General features: G+C 27.1%; 2 protein-coding genes across 2 annotated transcripts in view; one reads left to right on the top strand and one right to left on the bottom strand.

Annotated features, from left to right (window-relative positions):
• Positions 1-1040: 1040 nt before the first annotated feature.
• On the bottom strand, positions 1041-13877 carry LOC107439386 (protein lgg-2). The gene is made up of 4 exons (XM_016051972.2): positions 13528-13877; positions 10618-10673; positions 3205-3311; positions 1041-2438 (listed from the first exon to the last, which is right to left on the bottom strand). The coding sequence occupies exons 1-4, from the start codon at positions 13565-13567 to the stop codon at positions 2276-2278; spliced, it is 366 nt and encodes a 121-aa protein (XP_015907458.1). The 5' UTR covers positions 13568-13877; the 3' UTR covers positions 1041-2275.
• Positions 13878-15560: 1683 nt separating this feature from the next.
• The window catches only part of LOC122269917 (Ral guanine nucleotide dissociation stimulator-like), a 57587-nt gene continuing 53863 nt past the window's right edge, over positions 15561-19284 (top strand). Inside the window, exons 1-2 of the mRNA XM_071187803.1 lie at positions 15561-15942; positions 16762-16854. Of these exons, the coding sequence (XP_071043904.1) occupies positions 15919-15942; positions 16762-16854 (117 nt within the window). The 5' untranslated portion in view covers positions 15561-15918. The remainder of the gene's footprint in view (positions 15943-16761; positions 16855-19284) is intronic.

The following is a 19284-nucleotide window of genomic DNA, read 5'->3' on the forward strand; positions in this document are numbered from 1 at the left end:
AATTTTCCCCAGTGGAACAACAATAAACAAAGCTGATTTGAATTGCTATTGTCCTTGAACTGTTTAACACTGCAGTAAAAGAAATTTTATCTTTGTGCTCTTTTACAGAAAAGATTTTACTGATTGAGTTAAGACAGTGTTTATCAATATTCATGATGTTAGTAAGTAATTCATCACAATATTATGTTATTCATGATAAATTGCTCAACTTTCTTTGTTGATAAGCATGGATGAATGCTCGGACCTGTATAATCTAAAGACTTAAAGAAAAGAAAAAAAAGGAGTCAAAATTTTGATTCAACTACTAAAATGTTTTAGGCCCTGAAGTCTTCAAGAAAAATCAAACTGGCAGTTTTTAGAACTGTTGATGCATTATTTTCAGAAGTTACTTTCTGACTGTTCTCTGTAAATTTCCTTGAAAGGCAATGGCAAATGTATCCTACATAGCAAAAATTTGCAGCAGACCTAATTTATTGTGGTAACAATATGTCATGCATTGGATTTTTTCATTTTTCTACCAATGTCCTTTTAAACATTTGCACACAGAGTAAATGTTTAAAAGAAGTAAATGCCTTAACACTAACAGTGGTTAACTATTAACGCCTTGGAGACAGGTGATTCAGAAAAGCATTAGTACAAAATCAGGACGTAATTAAATAAAAAACTGTAACTTAAATGTAGTCGTTTCTAATTTGACAGACTTACTTTGCTTTTACTTTAATTATTGTTAGTTTAATCATATATATAATCAATGTTAATTCAAAGTATAACTAAATAGTTTTATTTTGAACAAAGCAATGGTGAATTAAATAAATCAAACAATTATAACTCCGCCCACAAATAAACTGCTAAAGAATTACTTTGATTACCAGTTCTATCTTTTTACCCTGGTTGATACGGTTTTTTGCTGGCACGTATTTGTGACAGTCGGCGCATAAGGGCTAATATACTGTTGTAGATATTGCTATTTTTTTATTTTAGCACAAAATAAATATTAAAAAATAGGTAACATTATACATATTAAACTAAAACACACTAAATAAACAAAATTCAAACACACTTTTATTAAACATATATGATGCAAAATGAACCAAACACATTTCACTCAAATACACTTGATCAGCATATTAGATATCTAATTTAATGTTATAAATAATTTACTGAATTTATAGTTGCCATTTTCCTTTATTACTAACAAAATTACAATAATTTGATTAAATACATGTATTTCAAATATAAAGACTCATCTTGTTAGAAAGCTTTTAGCATATTGCAAGAGAAATATTGCTTTGTGCTTTTACATAAATCATAAACCAAACAACTACGAACAAACTTTTAAAAAGTTCGTAGAAAACATTATCAATATTACATAAAAAAATAAAAATACGTAAGGCACACTTTCTGATGGGGCAATAAAATATTTCAATAATAAATAAAGCACACAATGGTGAAAGATTGTACACATAAAATTGAAGAAAAAAAATTTGTATATGTGTTAACCCCACACCACTTCACTTATTTCTGAAACTTTTTATGGCATAATAAAAAATTGGCCATAAGTACAATAACTTACATAATAACTCTGAGGAAATACTTAAAACAGAAAGTAAAATTTGACTAAAATTACAGACGTAATAAATATAACCTAATGTAAATAAAAAGTGAATTGTAAAAAAAACCTAATATCACACTCTAACATAATACATCACTATAAGTAAAAAGAATAATTATTTTTGAATATCAAAAATGTTTGTTACTCCAATTCTATCACAAATGAAACAAAAAATGTGTAGATATTAAGTGCATAAGATATTACATGACACTAGAATAATTGATAGAAACAAGAGAAATGCAATTATAACACAAAATATAATAATGTTAAAATACACAACTCTGTACAAGCAAATATTGGTTATACATTTATTTTTTGTGTAAAATTGCAAATTAAAAATCTGATCTATTTACATGTATTACTTTACTTTGAAAGAATGATATTCAATGCAAAATTGTATTTTATGCATTTAAAATAGTTTTCTTCATGAAGGTATTTTTTACTGAATGCATTACACTTTAAGACTTAAAAAATTATAAAATTAATATTATTTTGTAATTTTTACATAAAAAAATTCATTAAAAAAAAAAGTAATTTTTCGATTAATCATTAGAAATTTATTTAAGATGCAAAGGGACAAAACACAAATGATACATGAACTTTGCATGAAAATGAGATTAAAATTTAATTTGTTTAAAACAAGAAAAAAAATTGCAAATTATTTCAAGCACCAAATCCTTCTTGAGAGGCAAACACAACATAAAGGAATCCATCTTCATCTTTTTCATTTGCATAAAGATCAGCCATAGTCATAGAAACACTGGCCATGCTGCGTTGATTCACAAGTAAGAAAAAGGCCTGATTAGGGTGCAGTTGAAGTCTTCTCCTGTTAAAAGACATTGGATATCTTTCAAAAGCTTAAAACACACATAACACAACACTAAGAATGTTATGCAATCAGCATTTTATTTATTTTTTCATCTTGCCTATTTAATTTTTTTTTTATTTCATACTAAGTGTAGTGTTTCGACCACTACAAAAATACAATTTCAATTCACTAGTATAAAAGACATGTTAACTCGATTCTATGGTGGGGTACTTTTTCATAGATGAAGGTTGCCATTGTGACATCCCCACATTGGTTACCCAGACATGATGTGAACATGCCTACTTTGGCAGAAACGTCCAATACTTCGATGAATGGTCCTCATCGAAAAGTTGAGTTTCTACTTCTGATTGCGACTTTGTCCTCCGCACGCTGTTGCTTTTTAGTCACAATCACACACAACGTATTCATTCCACTGCTAAAGGCAACACAGGAGCGACCACAACCATGAACTTAATACAGCTCTCCCGACTTCTCACAAAACAGCAATGAATCAACTAGTGGTATCTGTTCTATAGTGGGGTACCTTTTCATAGATGAAGGTTGACATTGTAGCTAGCTACCATCTCCACATTAAGCATTAAACTTAAAAAAATCAATCCAAATATTCTAATGCATTTGGAGAAGATAAATATAAAATCATAAATAATTTTCATCAAACATTAATTATAAGTTATAAATAAAAAATTACAAATAAATTATTAATTATAAATAAAATCATCAAACTTCAAACTTGTAACACTAGCAAAATAAAAAGTGTTATTACCTAATTATCCTGCTAAGCTCACCCACAGTTATATGATCTGGAACTAAAAATTTACACATGTTCAAAAGTGGAAGAAGCTTTTCTCCATAATATCTTTCGATGATAACCTAAAAGAATTATACATATGGCTATTTAAGTTAAAAAGTATAACTGTATACAATCATACTAACCTAAAGGACTTTTAAAAACATTTCTTAAATTTTAGGAAAATTAAATTTATCTGATTTTTGTACCATGTTACATAGGATCACCAATATTATATGCTGTTTGCATTTTTATAAATTTGATTAAAAGCTGAAGTCTTTCTCTTTCATCTTTTTGCCCATTCTTTAAAGTCTTTTCTACTTAAGAGCAATTCACTTTTATAAAAAAAGTTAACTAAAAAATAACATAGGAATTAATAGAAAGCAACACAAGAGCAAATCATGACTCAAATTTTCCCCACCATAGTAACAATGTAAAAAGGAATTCCTTATGCTGTAAATTGGCACTATCATTGATGGTTTAACAGCATTTATCACTCACTACCCATAAGTTTCCACATTATCTACTATATTATAGACAAGGCAATTTCCTCTAAATAATATTAATATAAAATTATGTAATTTAATGATATTAATGTAATGATATTACTTTAATATATGTAAATGATATCTTAAATTTTTTTTTTAAAAACTAACAATTTGCATAAGCACAATTAAGTTCTTAAACAAGTTATACTTTTCTAACACTCTTCCAACAACTTAAAAAATTGTGTGAAACAAAAAAGATATGAAGCTGTTTTGTGATTTAATTCGGCATGGACATACATTACTTAAATCACAAATTATACTCAGTCTATAATACTGGGGAAAAAAAATATTTGAATTAAAAAAAATTCAGAAGCATTACTGATTACAAAAAATATTTCTCATCTGCTATTGCAAAGAAAGAATTTTTAGAATTCAAATTAAAATCGAAAATAGATTTACGTATCATGAAACAGAAAAAAAAATAATAGTAAAATAAAAACAAATAGTGCTCCTATAATAGGCTTTTTCTCACTGTAACAAGGAGTATAATATCCTATCATTTATATTGCATTAAAATACCATGTACTTTACCAATAAGTAAGTACATCTTCTTGCAAACTAAGCTTTTCAACATTCAAAAGTCATGGTTAAGATATCTAAAATATTTTTTTTAAATACAAAATAAATTCCTCCTCTGAATTGCTTCAATGAATTTGAGTAATTTTATAGAGTTTAAAAATTGTATCTTAATTATTACATAAATTAGAGTTTCAAACATTTGAAATTATGAATATATTTCATAAGAATTTTTTTTTCTTTTTTAGAGAAGGTATTTTGTTAAGATATTAGTATTTAGAGGACAATTTATTTTTCTGAAAGTGATGCAAATTTTATAAAAAAAATAACATTTCTAGAACATCTGGTAATAGTATACATGTGTGAGGAAGTTATCTGTTAGATGTAATTTGAGGATTTATTTTTATGTTTCAATCAATTTTCATTAGTCTCTAAATTTTTATTAATTAAAATTTTATTACTCCTCCCTCCTAGTCAAACAGTCAAAATACATAGAACACCTTTGGGTGTCATCAATTAAAAGTTATTTAAAACTTTTTTGACCTTTTTTCAATAAAAACATATTTATGCTATAAATTACAGTTGGCTTAAAACTATACAACAAACAGAGGCGTATCTAGGGTACCGCAGGCGTGGCAAGAGCCACGGGCGCATTATTTGAAAAAGGCGCAAAATCAATCAACACCAACGTTTCTTTCTTTTTTACAATTTTTCAAAATATTTTGATATTCTGTTTGTTTTAAGTAAAAATAAAAATTTTTTAAAAAAAATAAAGCATTGAAAAGAATCATTTAGAAAACTCTCCAGAATGCAGAATAAAAACTTCTAATGATCCTTTTTCCAGTACCACAAGCAAAAAGACAAGATAAACATCTCTTCATATCACATTACCAGAATGTAAAAGGGGCAATTATCCGGGGATGAATACAACACCTGCAGGCAGAGAATAGCCCTTTGGTGGTGACAGAGGGCAGAGAAATGTGAAAACCACGGGGTGACCCTGTCCAGTTTAGCCCAATTATCATACCCTAAAATGCTTGTAGGTCTTAAATTTTATCAGGGGTGAAAATCACTTTGAAAAGCAGCTTTCGAATTTATTGATTATACAAATAGAACCCTTGCTGTAAATTGGCGTAAATCCTTCCAAAAAGGGAGGTTTTGCCACACATGGTGGGAATCACTGTCACATAACATTTAAATACTAAAAATAGGAGGTGCCTCTGCCTTTTTTAAACCAAATGGTAAGACTTAACAATGAATACACCCCATCTCACCTATTCTTTTTTTATGAAAAAAAAAAAGACAGTCATAAGTGTAATTTAAAAAAAGTATTACAAGGATTTTCTTATAATCAAGGATTAAATTGTAAGTAATCATTTCTTATTTATTCAAATCATTGTATTGCATCATACTCACTTTATTAGTTCGCGTTATATTTTGTAGCGATCGATATTTTTTTCTAGCAATGCCAACTGCTCCACTTTCTTTAAAATATTTTATTGAGTGATAGTTAAAAACGAAACCTTGCAGGATTTAAGATAATTCTGGTAAAATTTATAATTCTCACCTGGAACAAAATTATGTTTCACATGATTTTTTTCAGTTATTTATTATTTATACGTAGAGGGAGAAAATGGTTTTACATTAAATAAACAAAGAATTATACAATAAATATAACTTTTGCACTCCATAAAAAAAAAATTCTACACGGAGCAGAGCAAGTTTGCATCTCTATATATGTAGATTGAGAGGGGCGTTTACTACATTATAATATTTTGTTTTTGTATATAATTTTTTTTATAAAAAAAACATTTAATATGCACAATGATATTTTGATAACAAAAAGTGAATTTTCTGTAATTAAATGCTGGTTATTGTATTATTATTATTAAAAAAAATGCCTTAATGGGGAAAAAAACGAATGTTAAAATTTGAAATGTTGGAAACATAATTTTATAAGTTTCCTGAAAAATTACTGCAATAAGTAAATATTTTTCTGTAAATTACGTAGCATTGGCTCAGTTAAGAATGCCAACTACCGAGAAATAGATTTCTTTTCATTCATTAAAAGATAGATTTTAGGTTTAAACACTCATAAAAGTTCAATTTATTTATTTTCAATCAATTAATTTATTTTTTAATGTATTTATTTATTGAATGAATAGATTAAGGAACGTACCGGTTAGTTGTTCAAACTGATTTTTTTTTGCTTTTAAGTCACAGAATTATTATTCACACACAATTTTAATTTTAAATTAATAACTTAAGCTCAAGTTTAAATAATCCTTATGTTTACAAATTGAGAAAAAGAAAAGAGTTGTGTAATTTATCAAAACCTTACTTAGTATTTTTTTAATTTCAAAGCATCTTGTACACAAAATTTATTAATCTTTTACCTGCTATAGACCTATTTCGGTAGTTATAAATTATACTTGAAAAAACTGTTTTTAAAAGGGTTCATATAAAGTGACCTTTATTTATATATTTGTCCATTACAATTAAAATAAAATATAAACTAAATATCATTGAAGCTATAATATGTATTTTATAACTATCTATTAAAGCATCACAATAACAACAATAATTTTTTTCATTAATTAATTCCCTTTATTTTAAGAAAATAAGTAAAAAATAATAATAAACATCTTATAGAAAAATTCGATCTTGTTTATTTATGAAACATATGCATTTTTATAAAAATTCAAAAAGCCCTCTCTCCTCAAAATATTCAAAAGATTTATATTTCTCCTTTTTTTAAAAGAAAATTTTAAAATTAATTCAATTCAATTCATTTTGGAAAGATTTATTTGGATAATGGCTTTGTCAAAAAAATATCGATGGTTTATTATCGATTTATAAAAAATATCGATGACCTTTATTTTATATATTAATTATTTGTTGCTTGTAAACTGAAGTTGCATTTTAATGTAAAGGTTCTCGATTGGATAAATTTTAAACTTACTTATGACCCCAGACAATATTTAAATTTTAAAAAAATGTGTGTGTGCATCATCAAATGTGTAAACGAATAACCGCTAAGGCAAAAATTTGCTTTATTAATAATTATGTATTTGTCGATCTATATGTTTGGATTATATTTGATCATATGAATTTTAAATAATTTTTTCTGTAAACGTGCATTTAATCTCTATCTTTTTTTTTTTNAACTAATTGACGCTTGAGTGCAAATTTTAAGAAACGACATTTTTATTAACTAAGATTTAACGTAGTAATTTGGTCACATAACAGCCTACTTTGGTTTTAATAAACCGTAACTATAGAAAATTCTCAGAACTATTTAAAATATTTAATAATAATATTACAATACCTTCCTATAAAAAACATTTTATGCCTGCTCAAATAATATTTTTTTTTAGGTAATTCTTTTAGCAATTTTTTATCATATCTTTTATGGATTTTTTTAACAATACCCTTGGTACAGTTGCCATGGCCATATTTGGAAAAATAAGATTAGTGTAAAACAGTTTTTATTTATTATATTAATTCAGAATATTTCTTCTTAGAAATTAAGTTTTTATCCTCAATTTTATTTATTTTGCGAAATATGCGAAAATTGTGTGACAAATATGAACAAAAGAAATTAATCTGTGTTTTTAATATTAGTGCAGATTTTCTAAATGTGTTTTTAGTTACTATTGCACTTTTGTAACTTTTTCGTTTCTTCACATAAAAATAATATTCCATTTAGTTCAAATTTAAAGGAAATATATAAGGGGGAGCATCATTACGATGCACAGAATTTCGACCCCTTTTCTATTCTAAACTTCTGGGGAATATTTTGAAGATCAAAAACCTAAATTTGATGAAAAACGTGCTTATTAAGGGGAAGTACATTTTTATATTTGAATTTTATTGTATATACTAATTTTTTAGCTTATTTCTATGGGTTTAAAGAAAAATAAAGTAACTTACAATTTTATCGTAATATATTTTGTAATTTAAAATGAAAGATTTAACGTTTCCCTATCAAACCATTAAAATTTTAATAATGCATGATTATCTGATACTAATAATAAGGATTATAAAGGTAATTCTTTTTCTGATTTACTTGATGGGTTCCAACCACTTTCGGACTTATGTGCATAAAATGAACAAACAAGAATTAAAGATAAGAATTTTTAATTTGAATATACAAGCTTTTAATTAAATATATAATTCTTTTGGATAGTTCTAAGTCTACAATTCGATTTTAAAAAAAAGTTTCAATATCCTAAGAAAGAAGAAAAATGCGAAACGAAACTAAAATCTCTAGATTTTAACTGCCTTTATTTTCCTTTTAAAAATTTCAAGCACAATGCCGGAAAAATATGTACATAGTGGTTTCCATTTTCTCTAACTACTTTAATATTAATTATTAACAATATTATTAAAGAAGGTTTTTCTTGAATTATCACTAATAATCACCCGAGTTTAGAATATATTAAAGATAATGAAATTAATTCTATTGCAACTTTTGATTTCCAGGATCTTTTCAATAGCATTCCCCTTTCTAAACTAAAGGATGTCTTTTTGAATTATTACTATGATTTTAAAAATATCCTTAATTGCGATTTTGATCATTGAGAAATTCTAACTAATTTTGTCTCTTTAATGACTACCTTTACAACGGAAAAGAATTTTATTCAAATCGATGGAATACCAAAAGGATTTAATTTCTTATCTCTCTTAGCTAACTTGTTTTTTGCACAATTATGAAGAAAAAAAATCATGCTCTTAATATTAAATTTATTTTTAGATTTATTGATGATTTAATTATCTTTAATTTTCAAGGTTATACAATTTTATTAAATAATATTTACCCCGAAGAATTCATCTTGATTCGTAATCATGATGATAATATTAATTTTAATTTTTTAGATTTGGGTATTATAGAAGAAGAAAATATCTGCTTAGTTGATTTGAACGATAACAGAAATGATTTCAATTTTAATATAAATAAACTAGTTGCTTAGAATTCTAATGTTCCTAAAAATATCTATTTAAATACCATTTTTAATCAAATGAATAGAATTAAAAGAACATGTAGTAATGTTTATTTATTCAAAAAAAAAAATTGGCGAACTCTTTAAAAATTTTATAAAAAACAATGGATACCCAACTAAACTAATAATATTCTATGTGAAATCCTTGAGTTAATTGTATGTCATTATAAATAAGTTTATTAAAAACTTCTTGTGCAAATCCATTTCGGGCAATTGCATAGCTAAAAATATGTGCAAAACAGCAATTCATGTTCCTTTCCCTCTTAAATAAATGTTATTTTTCTAAAATCATTAAAATTGTATGATTAAATATCAATTTTAATTATTATAAACTTCTCTAAATACTATTGTGCAGCTCTAAACTGACGTAAATGAACTACAATAATCTTTAAATTAGCCAGTATAATATCACCTTGCGCACATCCATTTTCGAGACAATCCTTGGTAACTAACAAATCAAGCACGCTTCAGTACTTCAGTAAGAACGCACTTTAAAACAAATCCCTCTATTTACGCTTTTACCACAATTTGCTCTTCTGTTTTCATATTGTGCAATCTGACAATTTTATTACGGAAATAATTTAAATCATTATTTCCAAAATTTTCCTATACATGTAAGTTCATTTGAATTAGCTACTCGCTTTACAGATTTCGTATTGTGTTTTGCTCAGTTTTTTGTTTTTTTTACATTTTATTTTCTGCTTTTTACGTGATATTTATTACCTAATGTGTTTTATTTTGTTTCAAAAAAGTTTTTTGAGTGCTCCTTACACTATTGTATTGATATATTTTGCTCTGGCTACATTGATACAATATTGAAAAGCACTCCTTTTTATGGATATAATAGTGTGAGCTGATAAAGAGATTATATCTTTTTTTTCCCCCGAATTTTTATAAAAAAAATCTTAATTTAACTTTTTTTTAAAATTNTAGTGGTAAAGGGACTCCATCCCATGACTCCATATATATATATATGCTGGTGTGTATAGATATATGTGACACAATAGAGAATTAAAGTATTTTAAGAAGGGCGCCGATAGGAGGATTGCCAAAGGCGCCATTTTCTCTAGATACGCCTCTGACAACAAAAGCTTTTTATTTATTGTGCAAAGCATTGTTCAAAGACAGCAAATAAATATTGGATTTAAAATTTTATTTAAGACTAAGGAAAATTTAAAAAAATTAACACTAAAGCAAAGAAAACATTTATTTAACAAATTCAACACACAAATCTAAAACTCTCAGCCATCTTTTGAAAAGACTACTTATCTTAATAGCATTTTCCAAGATAAACTTATATAAAGATATGTATATAGACTCACAGGTATTTTATTTGGATTCTGCTCACGAATTTGATCAACATCCTTCTTTCTTTGTGCTAAAGGAATTTTGAAGAAAAAAAAAGGTTTTAATTATTGAACAGTAAAATACTCCTTATTTAAAAACATAGAGAGTCCATATATTAAAAGAACATAGAAAATTGTTAGTATAGTGTTGCATGTCATTAGCAGCTTTTAATACTGCATAATAAAAACAGTCTAAATATATGCATCAAAGATGAGAAAATAAGACCCTTTAATAAATTGATTATTCGCTATGGCTAATAAGCTAGTTTTACTAAGCAGCCAGAAATATAACTGATAACGAAAATATTGCACCATTTCATAAAATCAATATATAAACCTATATTTTTTAACTTTTAATCTTCAGATAGTCCATCACAACATTATTCATGCTCATTAAGTTACACACAATAAAAAATTTAAAATAGATATTTTAATAAAGCAAAAATAGATATTTCTAAGTGAGAAAAAACAAGCCTATTGATGACATATTTCTTCACACATTAAAATATCTCAACAAACTTTTTAAAAAAGTACAACTTTCGAAATATTTAAAATATTTTTTCATGGATTTGTTCCATTTGGCAAGAAAGTATTCAACATTGAGCTTCAGATATTCAAATTGTATTTTTCTTTCATGAAATAGCCTTAAATTGTGAAAATTAAATAAAAAAAATTATACAAAAATCTTAGTTTACAAAGTTTATTACATTAGTAAGTTATTTTGTTTAAAAAATGGACAGTGTTTTCAATATAAATTAAAACGATCTCGAGCTTTTGACCTGCTCAACTTCCTACTCAAAAGTTTAAAGCTGCTTACTACAACTTATTCTGAGAAGCGATATGTTCAAACAGGTTATTTTGTTTCCAATAAAAGAAATAAATAATATAATTTTTATGTTCAAATCTGCAGTATTTCATAAGATATTAATGATAATAAGTAATTCTGGCGAGTTGGAAGTGAAATTTCTTTTAGTTATTACAGTGACATAGACAAAATATGACATAGTTGTTAGATTTAGAAAGAACTCACTTTCACTGATTTTGTCATAGATCTTTTTTTCATCAATTACTACTAAGGATTTCATGATTTTTAATTATTTTTTTATTATGATGATTATTTACAAAATGTGAAGGAAATAATTTGTGTGCCCTTCCAGCAAAATGAGAGAATATCTCCTACATTAAAATAAAAAACTATTACACGTTCAATTAAAAATAAATTATAGTTTTTTTTTGTTAACACAAATGCTTTTGTTACTTTAATTAAGTAACATATATATTTGTTATTATTAAAAGAATCTTGCAGAAAGATATTAGTGCTAGAGAGTTTCGCTCATATAGCTCGAAAAAATTCTACCACAGGAGTTTAGTATATTGTCCGAGCTGCAAGACTAAGTTCATTTTACAATTATGTCATTTTGGTTTAAATTTCGATGTTGGTATATTGCTGACAAGATAATAAGTGTTATAAAGTTATTCTTTTGACAAATGATAAACTACACAACAAGAACCACTTCAAGTTTTAGACTTAGAACTCATTGTAAACACAAATATTAAATCAGGTAAATACTACGCATACAAGAAATACTACTCAAGTCTCCAGAAATAGCATGTTGCGCACCAAATGGCTTTAAGACACACTGGAAACAGTAACCCGGAAGTAAAGAGCCTGCAGCACTTCTTAGTATAGAAAACATCCTTCATACTAGTTTTTACTGTCCTCATTGAATAAAATATTACTTTCAACAATAACTGTAGATAACTATTTAATCTACCCTAACTCAAGTATCGAAAAGCAAAATTTTCATTAAAATTTATAACAAACAATATTTTAGTCAATGAGAACAAATAAAATGAAAAGAAATACTATAATCTGTCCATGAAAAAAACTTTCCCTCAACATTCATCTGGGGGATAGTTCCATATCATGACCTGCCACGCTAACTACAATCACCATGGAGGCAAATTGATTTTAAACTGGAAAATAAAAAAATTGTAGATGTTTGCCTGGGGGAGGCTAAGAGATATACTCTTCGAGTTGATCCCTTTCTGCGATGTTTTTATTATTTTCTCGGGGGTCGCTGCCCAGAAAGTGCCAAGATTTTCTGCCACAGATCACGATAAGGAAACCAGTGGCAGTGACTATGGTTAAAAGGTTTAACCATTTCAAATAGGTGAGCTGAGTCATTATTCAGAAAAGGTTTTGGCTCGGATCAGTGAGAGAAAGGGAATCAAGAAAGAGAGAAGCTCTCTTCTTTAAAATGCAATATTTCAGGCTTCCATAACAGTAAGCAACCTTAAATTTTTTGGTGAGAGGAGTTCTTTCTAAAGAGAAACTATAAGTGATTGACTCACCATTGAATCCAATGGAAAGTGTGGGATTTTGATAAATGCTATAAATAACTGATGCAACTTCATTTGATGTTCTATGTAATGTATATTGACATTGATGGGTAACTCATACTTTAAGGAATAAGGAAGATGGGGATTTTTCATATTTTTATATGAGTATTAACTAGTATTTTTGGAAAAATATTCTCAAATGCCTCTTAAGTCATGTAATGTAAACAAATTATTTTGTTTTCTTTTTATTTTTATTCAGTTTAGTGTTCAATAGAATTATAACAATACCTAATATTCAAAAGACATAGAGACATAAAATTCTGCATTCACCAAAAATAATTTAAAAAGGTTTAACTAAAACAACAACAAAAAATACCAAGTCGCAATACTGGACAAAGTCATATCTAGCAACACATCGCTAAAATTTATATCGATTTATGTATCAAATAACTCTCCATGGCTAAGTCAATAAAAATACATTTAAAATAATTTAACAATAAAAAATATAATTTATCAGAAAAAAGTTTCAAAGTAATAACTTACAGAAGCTCCTACGTTCTTTAAACGATGTAAGTTCAGACATTATAAAAACGTACACAATGGCGCACTTCACTTATATAAAAAATAACTATAAAACAGCTGATTATGACGCACTTAACCTGTGATGCAATACAATACAATTAAAGTTTGAAAGCGAGCATAAAAAAAGAGTGCGTCTTTTAATTAAAAGCTTTTATTATTTTAATACTGCAACAAGTTTCAATAATTGCATGTAACAACAATGAACTTTGCGCTTAATACAAAATCATATAAGAATGCTAAACATGTTCTAGTTCAATGAAAACAAACAATAATAATGACTGTTTCAGATTTGCGTCTAGCCCCTGACCCAAGCGACGTTTTAAAAAAGGGCTGCATTCTGTGCGCATGCGTGCTAATCTTCCGCTCCGCCTCCAAGGCAGATTGTTTATGTTTTGATTTTGCTTTCGCTCGCTGTTTAGCTCTTCTGTATAATAATTATTTTTTATAATATCCACTTTTAATTAATTGAATTTTTTTCATTCTTATTGCCTACCTGATAACGACGTGGACCGAACTAAGGATATTCTTTCACAGGAACTCAGAATTATTCTTGATGCTCAATATTATGCTAAATACTATTATTAAAATAATATTAATTTTTTTTTCCTAAATAAGTAAAAGTATAAAAAAATTAATGCATTTTATTTTATTTATAAATTTTGGTATCAATTATGTGGGAGAGATGGCACTACCTGTTCAAGCTTTAAAGGCTGTTATTTGTTCCTAATAATGAATGTGTGTTAAATAAAAATTTTGTTTCATGAAGTTGTCTATTTTCTCACACTAGATAGATGATCTATCTTGTAAGTAACTGGGCTATCCAAATAACAGTGATGTCAATACTCCTGCTTTTTAATTTCCAAGTCGGAAAAACGACAAAAACATTATCTAATTTAATTAAATAATGCATGTTTCATGTTAGAAAATGTAGGAGGCTTAGTAACAATTATAATAAGTAAATAAATCAATAAATTTCGGGTTTTTGTTATGTTTACGGGTTTTGTTTACGAAGTTTATTCATACCATTCTGTTTCGCTTATTTATACTATATTATTTTAAAGTCATTATACTATTAGACAATAAAAAACAATAAATATTTTATTTAAATCAGTTGTATATTATTTGGGGGGGGGGTGAATACTTGTTTGAATCAGATTACTTATCACTAAATAACACAAATATTTTGCTTTGAGAATTGAGAGAATTTCATTTTAATGCAAGCAATAAAATGTAAATAGATCACTTAATTAAAGGATTTTTATAAGGCAATGATAAAAGTGAGATTTGTTTATATTGCTACATAAATATTTAAATATACATATTAAATTATTCGAGTATTAATCATTACTAGCGAGAATTCAGTGCTTAAAAACCCTCACAGAATTTGGAGTTAGAAAAAAAAAAAAGCATAATAGTATTGAAACGAAACTCAAAGCAGACAGTTCCGTCATCAGCTTTGAGCTTCACGCATGTGCACAGAATGCAGCACTTTTTTGAAACGTCAAGGTGTAGACGCTAGTACTATTCAGTATGGATGGTGTTTTCTACACTAGGGAGCGCTGCAAGCTCGGGACTGCCTAAATTTCCGGGTTACTGTTTCAGTTGTATTTTAAAGCCATTTGGCATCATTGTGCTTTGAGATTCTTGCAAGCAATGCATTTGATTACTTATGTTAACAATGCTAACAATACTGTTTACAATACTAAAAGTGTTAACACTAACGTAATATGGTGCACAGCTTGCAACACGAACAAACAGTAATAAACAAATGGAAAGAGGTCAAATCAAGACTGCCAAAAAAGCGAGTTATTCAAAATCTGGCAACCATGCCACCTTTTTTAATAATAAATAACAAAATAACTAAAACAAATTTTCACTCCAAACTTCCCAGAATTACATAATAACATTAATATCTTATGAAATACGGCAGATTTGAGCTCAGAAATCATCTAGTTTATTTCTTTTATTGAAAACAAAATTATCCGTTTGAAAACATCGCCTATCAGAATAACATGTAGTAAGCAGCTGCAAACTTTTTAACCGGAACTAGAGTAGGTCCCGAGCTTTAGTTTTAACGTTCTCTGATAACTCTTACCTAAATATGATTTCGGCTTTTTGAAACTTTTTAAAAACATTTCTTAGATCAATTAATATTTTTTTTCATTTGCTTCGATTTTTAAAACAATCGATATTTGTTGCAGAATTGCCACCTAAGCTTGTTATCATTGTACAAAACAATTTTGGCAACATTTAAAGACTAATAACGAAACTGGATGAATAATTTCCGATTTTGTTGTTTACAAACAGAAAGAATGTGAGTGTCACGTAAAGGATATGTAATTAAATTTTAATATGAACCCCGTTACTGACGGTTTGGTAAGTATTTTTAGTATGGAATAAATAAATCATTTTTATGCTGAATGACAAACCATAGCCGCTTCTTTTTGAATTATTAACTTATAAACTATAATTCTTATTCACTGAACACTATAATTCTTATAGTGTTCAGTGTCTTTTAGAAATTTGCTTTATTTTATGGTTTCTCTTTATAATTATGCTTTGCGCATTTATTTTTATTTCTAATTATCTTCTTTTTTCTGTTCAGGTTTTAATTATTGGTTGAGGAATCTGTATTTTAGACTAATTAATAACTGCCATTTCTTGTTACTCTCGTGTTATATTTTTATTTAAATGAAGAAAGCTCTAATATAAAGCTGTAAATAATTATTTTTGAAGGGTTAAAAAAAAACGTCAAAACATTCATTAAAAGCATTCTTAATGTTTCGAAATTATACGCTAGGATTCACTGTTTAATTGCAAGATTAATAAATGAAGTTTCTTATTGCTCTGTTACTCTCGTAAGCATGCGTTGTTTTTAATAGTTAATGTTTCTATAGATATATTTCATTTAATACTAGGTATCGTATCATTGAACAATTTTAGGTGATAATTAGTTGTTATAAATAACATTTGCGTATAAATATAACGCTTTTTTTATTTGTTATAAGCTAGTCTATTCCTATCTTGAGTTCAGTTTTTTATGCTTTTGTTGCTTTAAATTATATTATATTTTGTCAATAAATTATTGAAGAGATATTTTTATAACAGGATAAAAGCATATATATTTTTGCAAATGAATTGCTTTTGTTTCTTATATTGTTATCTAGTTTTACAATTTAGATTACTTTTCTTTAGCAACCATCTTTAAAATTATGGGGTGAAGAAGACATTGATGGAGCTGTTTATGCAGTGTATTTAAAGAAAGTCCGTTACCATCATGCAAAATCGGTAAGTTTTACAACTTCCATAATGCTTTGGAAAACTGGAATAATATAATTTATTTTAATTTCTCTTTCGAGGAACATTTCCTTATAGTGATCTGTCTCACCAACTACAATTGTCAAGGTGGGTGCCAAAGGATTTTTAGATGCGTAAATTTCTTTAAATAATATCTGTAGAGGTTTGTCCGGGATGACTATGAGTTATCCCCTTTGAGTTGGTCTACTTTTGTGATATTTTTCTAGTTACTCACTGGCTGTTGTCTGGAAGTTGCCTAGACTTTGCTATTCAGCCGCAGATCTCGATACAGAAATGTTCCCTTTTGTAAAATATTACTTTGTATTTTTTTATTTATTTATTTTATTTTAAATAACAGTTCTAAGATTGATTTTTAACAGCATAACTTGAGGTCAAGTTAACTATGAGCTATCAATTCTAATGAAGGCTTATCCAGAAAAATTCTGACCTAGTTTAGGTTACTAGCACCCACCTGAGAGATTAATAATTATCAAATTGATTTAATCAAAGTTACCATGAGAAGTATGATAAGTTTTACCTTAAAGTTCATGGAAATAGTGATTATAGTAGTACAGTAGGGAACCGATTATCCGGAACGATCGGGACCATCGATATTCCGGATAACTGATTTTTCCGGTTTTCTGAATCGCTACAAAAAGCCGTTTTTTTATTGTTTTTTTTTTGTTAAACCCAACTAAAAAAAAATTGGAAATAATCTTAAAAAGAAGAAAAAACGATGAAGTAATACACTAATGACATCTTTCAAAAAAGAGCAAAAAATCCTAAAATCTTATGAGGAAAAAAAAAATTTTTTTTTTTTGAATGGCGGGAAAATTTTTCGAATTTTTTTCCGGTTTTTTGGTTTTCCGGTTTTCTGATTTCCGGATAGCGGGTTCTGTACTGTAATATATTAGCTCCAGCTATTAATTTCAAGGATTGATCTAATAACTCCCGAATACCCATTTAATGTATTTCAAAGTAACCTCTACCTGCCATAATGTACTTGTATACATTATAGCATTTTATATTTTTAAAACTTAAATTATAATTTTAAATCTCCAAAACTGAATCTTATTACTATGATCTTTTAAAATTGCACAGAGAGCCAGAATTTCTGTTCAGCGGATGAGGGACTCCACCAAAATTTGGAGTGGCATGGGATATTTCTTATTTTAAACATTTTGGTTTTGATTTATTTGTGTACTTGTATCATCTATATTTGATTACAGTGATTCTGGTTACGTGCTGTAGCTTGACAAATACACCAAAAATATAGACGGGACACGGAAGAAAAAAATTATAACCCATCCTCCGGATTGCATAAATTTATTAATTATTTTAATATTAATAATTTTTCTTTTATTTCCATTATAATATATTAATATTTTTATAAATTTAAAAATAAATTTATTAATTAGATTATCTTTATACATAAAAATCTGGTAAAAATAATGCTTGGTTTTTAAATTCTCATTGGACTGATAAATAACAAGGTATAATCCAGTTTTCTAAGATGAAGATACAGTTTCTTTGGTTGTCATCAGTATTAAATTTATAAAAATTAATTTTTCTGTAAAATTAATTTCCCTATAATTAAAGTCCCTGTTAGAAAATTCTTTGTTCCTAAGCTAAAGGTATTATTGTATAACTTTAAACTTGTAATATTTATTTATTGTCATTTTTTTAATGTTTTCTGCTAGTAAAATGTTTTTGATTTTGATAATTAACCTACATTCAAAAAGTAAAATTAAATATGATGTATCTTATTATAATATGATTCCATGATATTACTTTATTGTGCAACATTTTATGATAAACATCTTAACTTACTATTACAATTATTAAACAATTTGTAACTTTTATTTACTTTTAGATACAGATTTATCAGGCATCTGCATCCAATGTTTGAAGATTTTTTTTCTTACCTAGTTCAGCAATAGCTGATAATAGTTTGATTAGAATTATAATGTAGCTCTCAAAGTGATGTTAATAAAATTTTGGGAGAATGATGTAGGCAAAATTATATTGGATGTGATGATAATTATGAATATTTTCTATTTGCGCAAATGGTAATTAAGAGTAAGGATGTGTTGAATGATTTATTGGTGTCTTGTTTTTCTACATAAAAATTTCTGTGGAAATTTAATTTTTAAATGGGGGTTTTAGGATTGAGTTTTCTGTGAAATTTTTTTTTCTTCTGAAGAATGACTGCTTCGGTGGGCATAATCGGTTTTTGTAAAGTGAATTTTGAGTCAGAATTTTCTTTTAATTTGATTTTGTATGTTGTTTGTGGTTTTTCGAAGTGAATGATCTTAGCAATAATTAGAAGGTGAGGATCTTGAACTTTTAGGTGAGTTTTATTTTCTAGGGGATTTTATATATATATATATATATATATACCTAATTCAATTTTCAGTTGCC

The sequence above is a fragment of the Parasteatoda tepidariorum genome, chromosome X1 (genome assembly GCF_043381705.1).
Source record: "Parasteatoda tepidariorum isolate YZ-2023 chromosome X1, CAS_Ptep_4.0, whole genome shotgun sequence".
Lineage (NCBI taxonomy): Eukaryota > Metazoa > Arthropoda > Arachnida > Araneae > Theridiidae > Parasteatoda > Parasteatoda tepidariorum.

What these genes read in the sequence shown, in the direction of transcription:
- LOC107439386 (XM_016051972.2), bottom strand. Translation starts at nt 13,567, where the DNA reads ATGTCTGAACTTACATCGTTTAAAGAACGTAGGAGCTTCT. An exon ending in AGAATCCAAATAAAATACCT is followed by an intron (nt 3,312 to 10,617) that starts GTGAGTCTATAT and finishes TAATTCTTTTAG; the next exon opens with GTTATCATCGAAAGATATTA. An exon ending in GAGCTTAGCAGGATAATTAG is followed by an intron (nt 2,439 to 3,204) that starts GTAATAACACTT and finishes GTCTTTTAACAG; the next exon opens with GAGAAGACTTCAACTGCACC.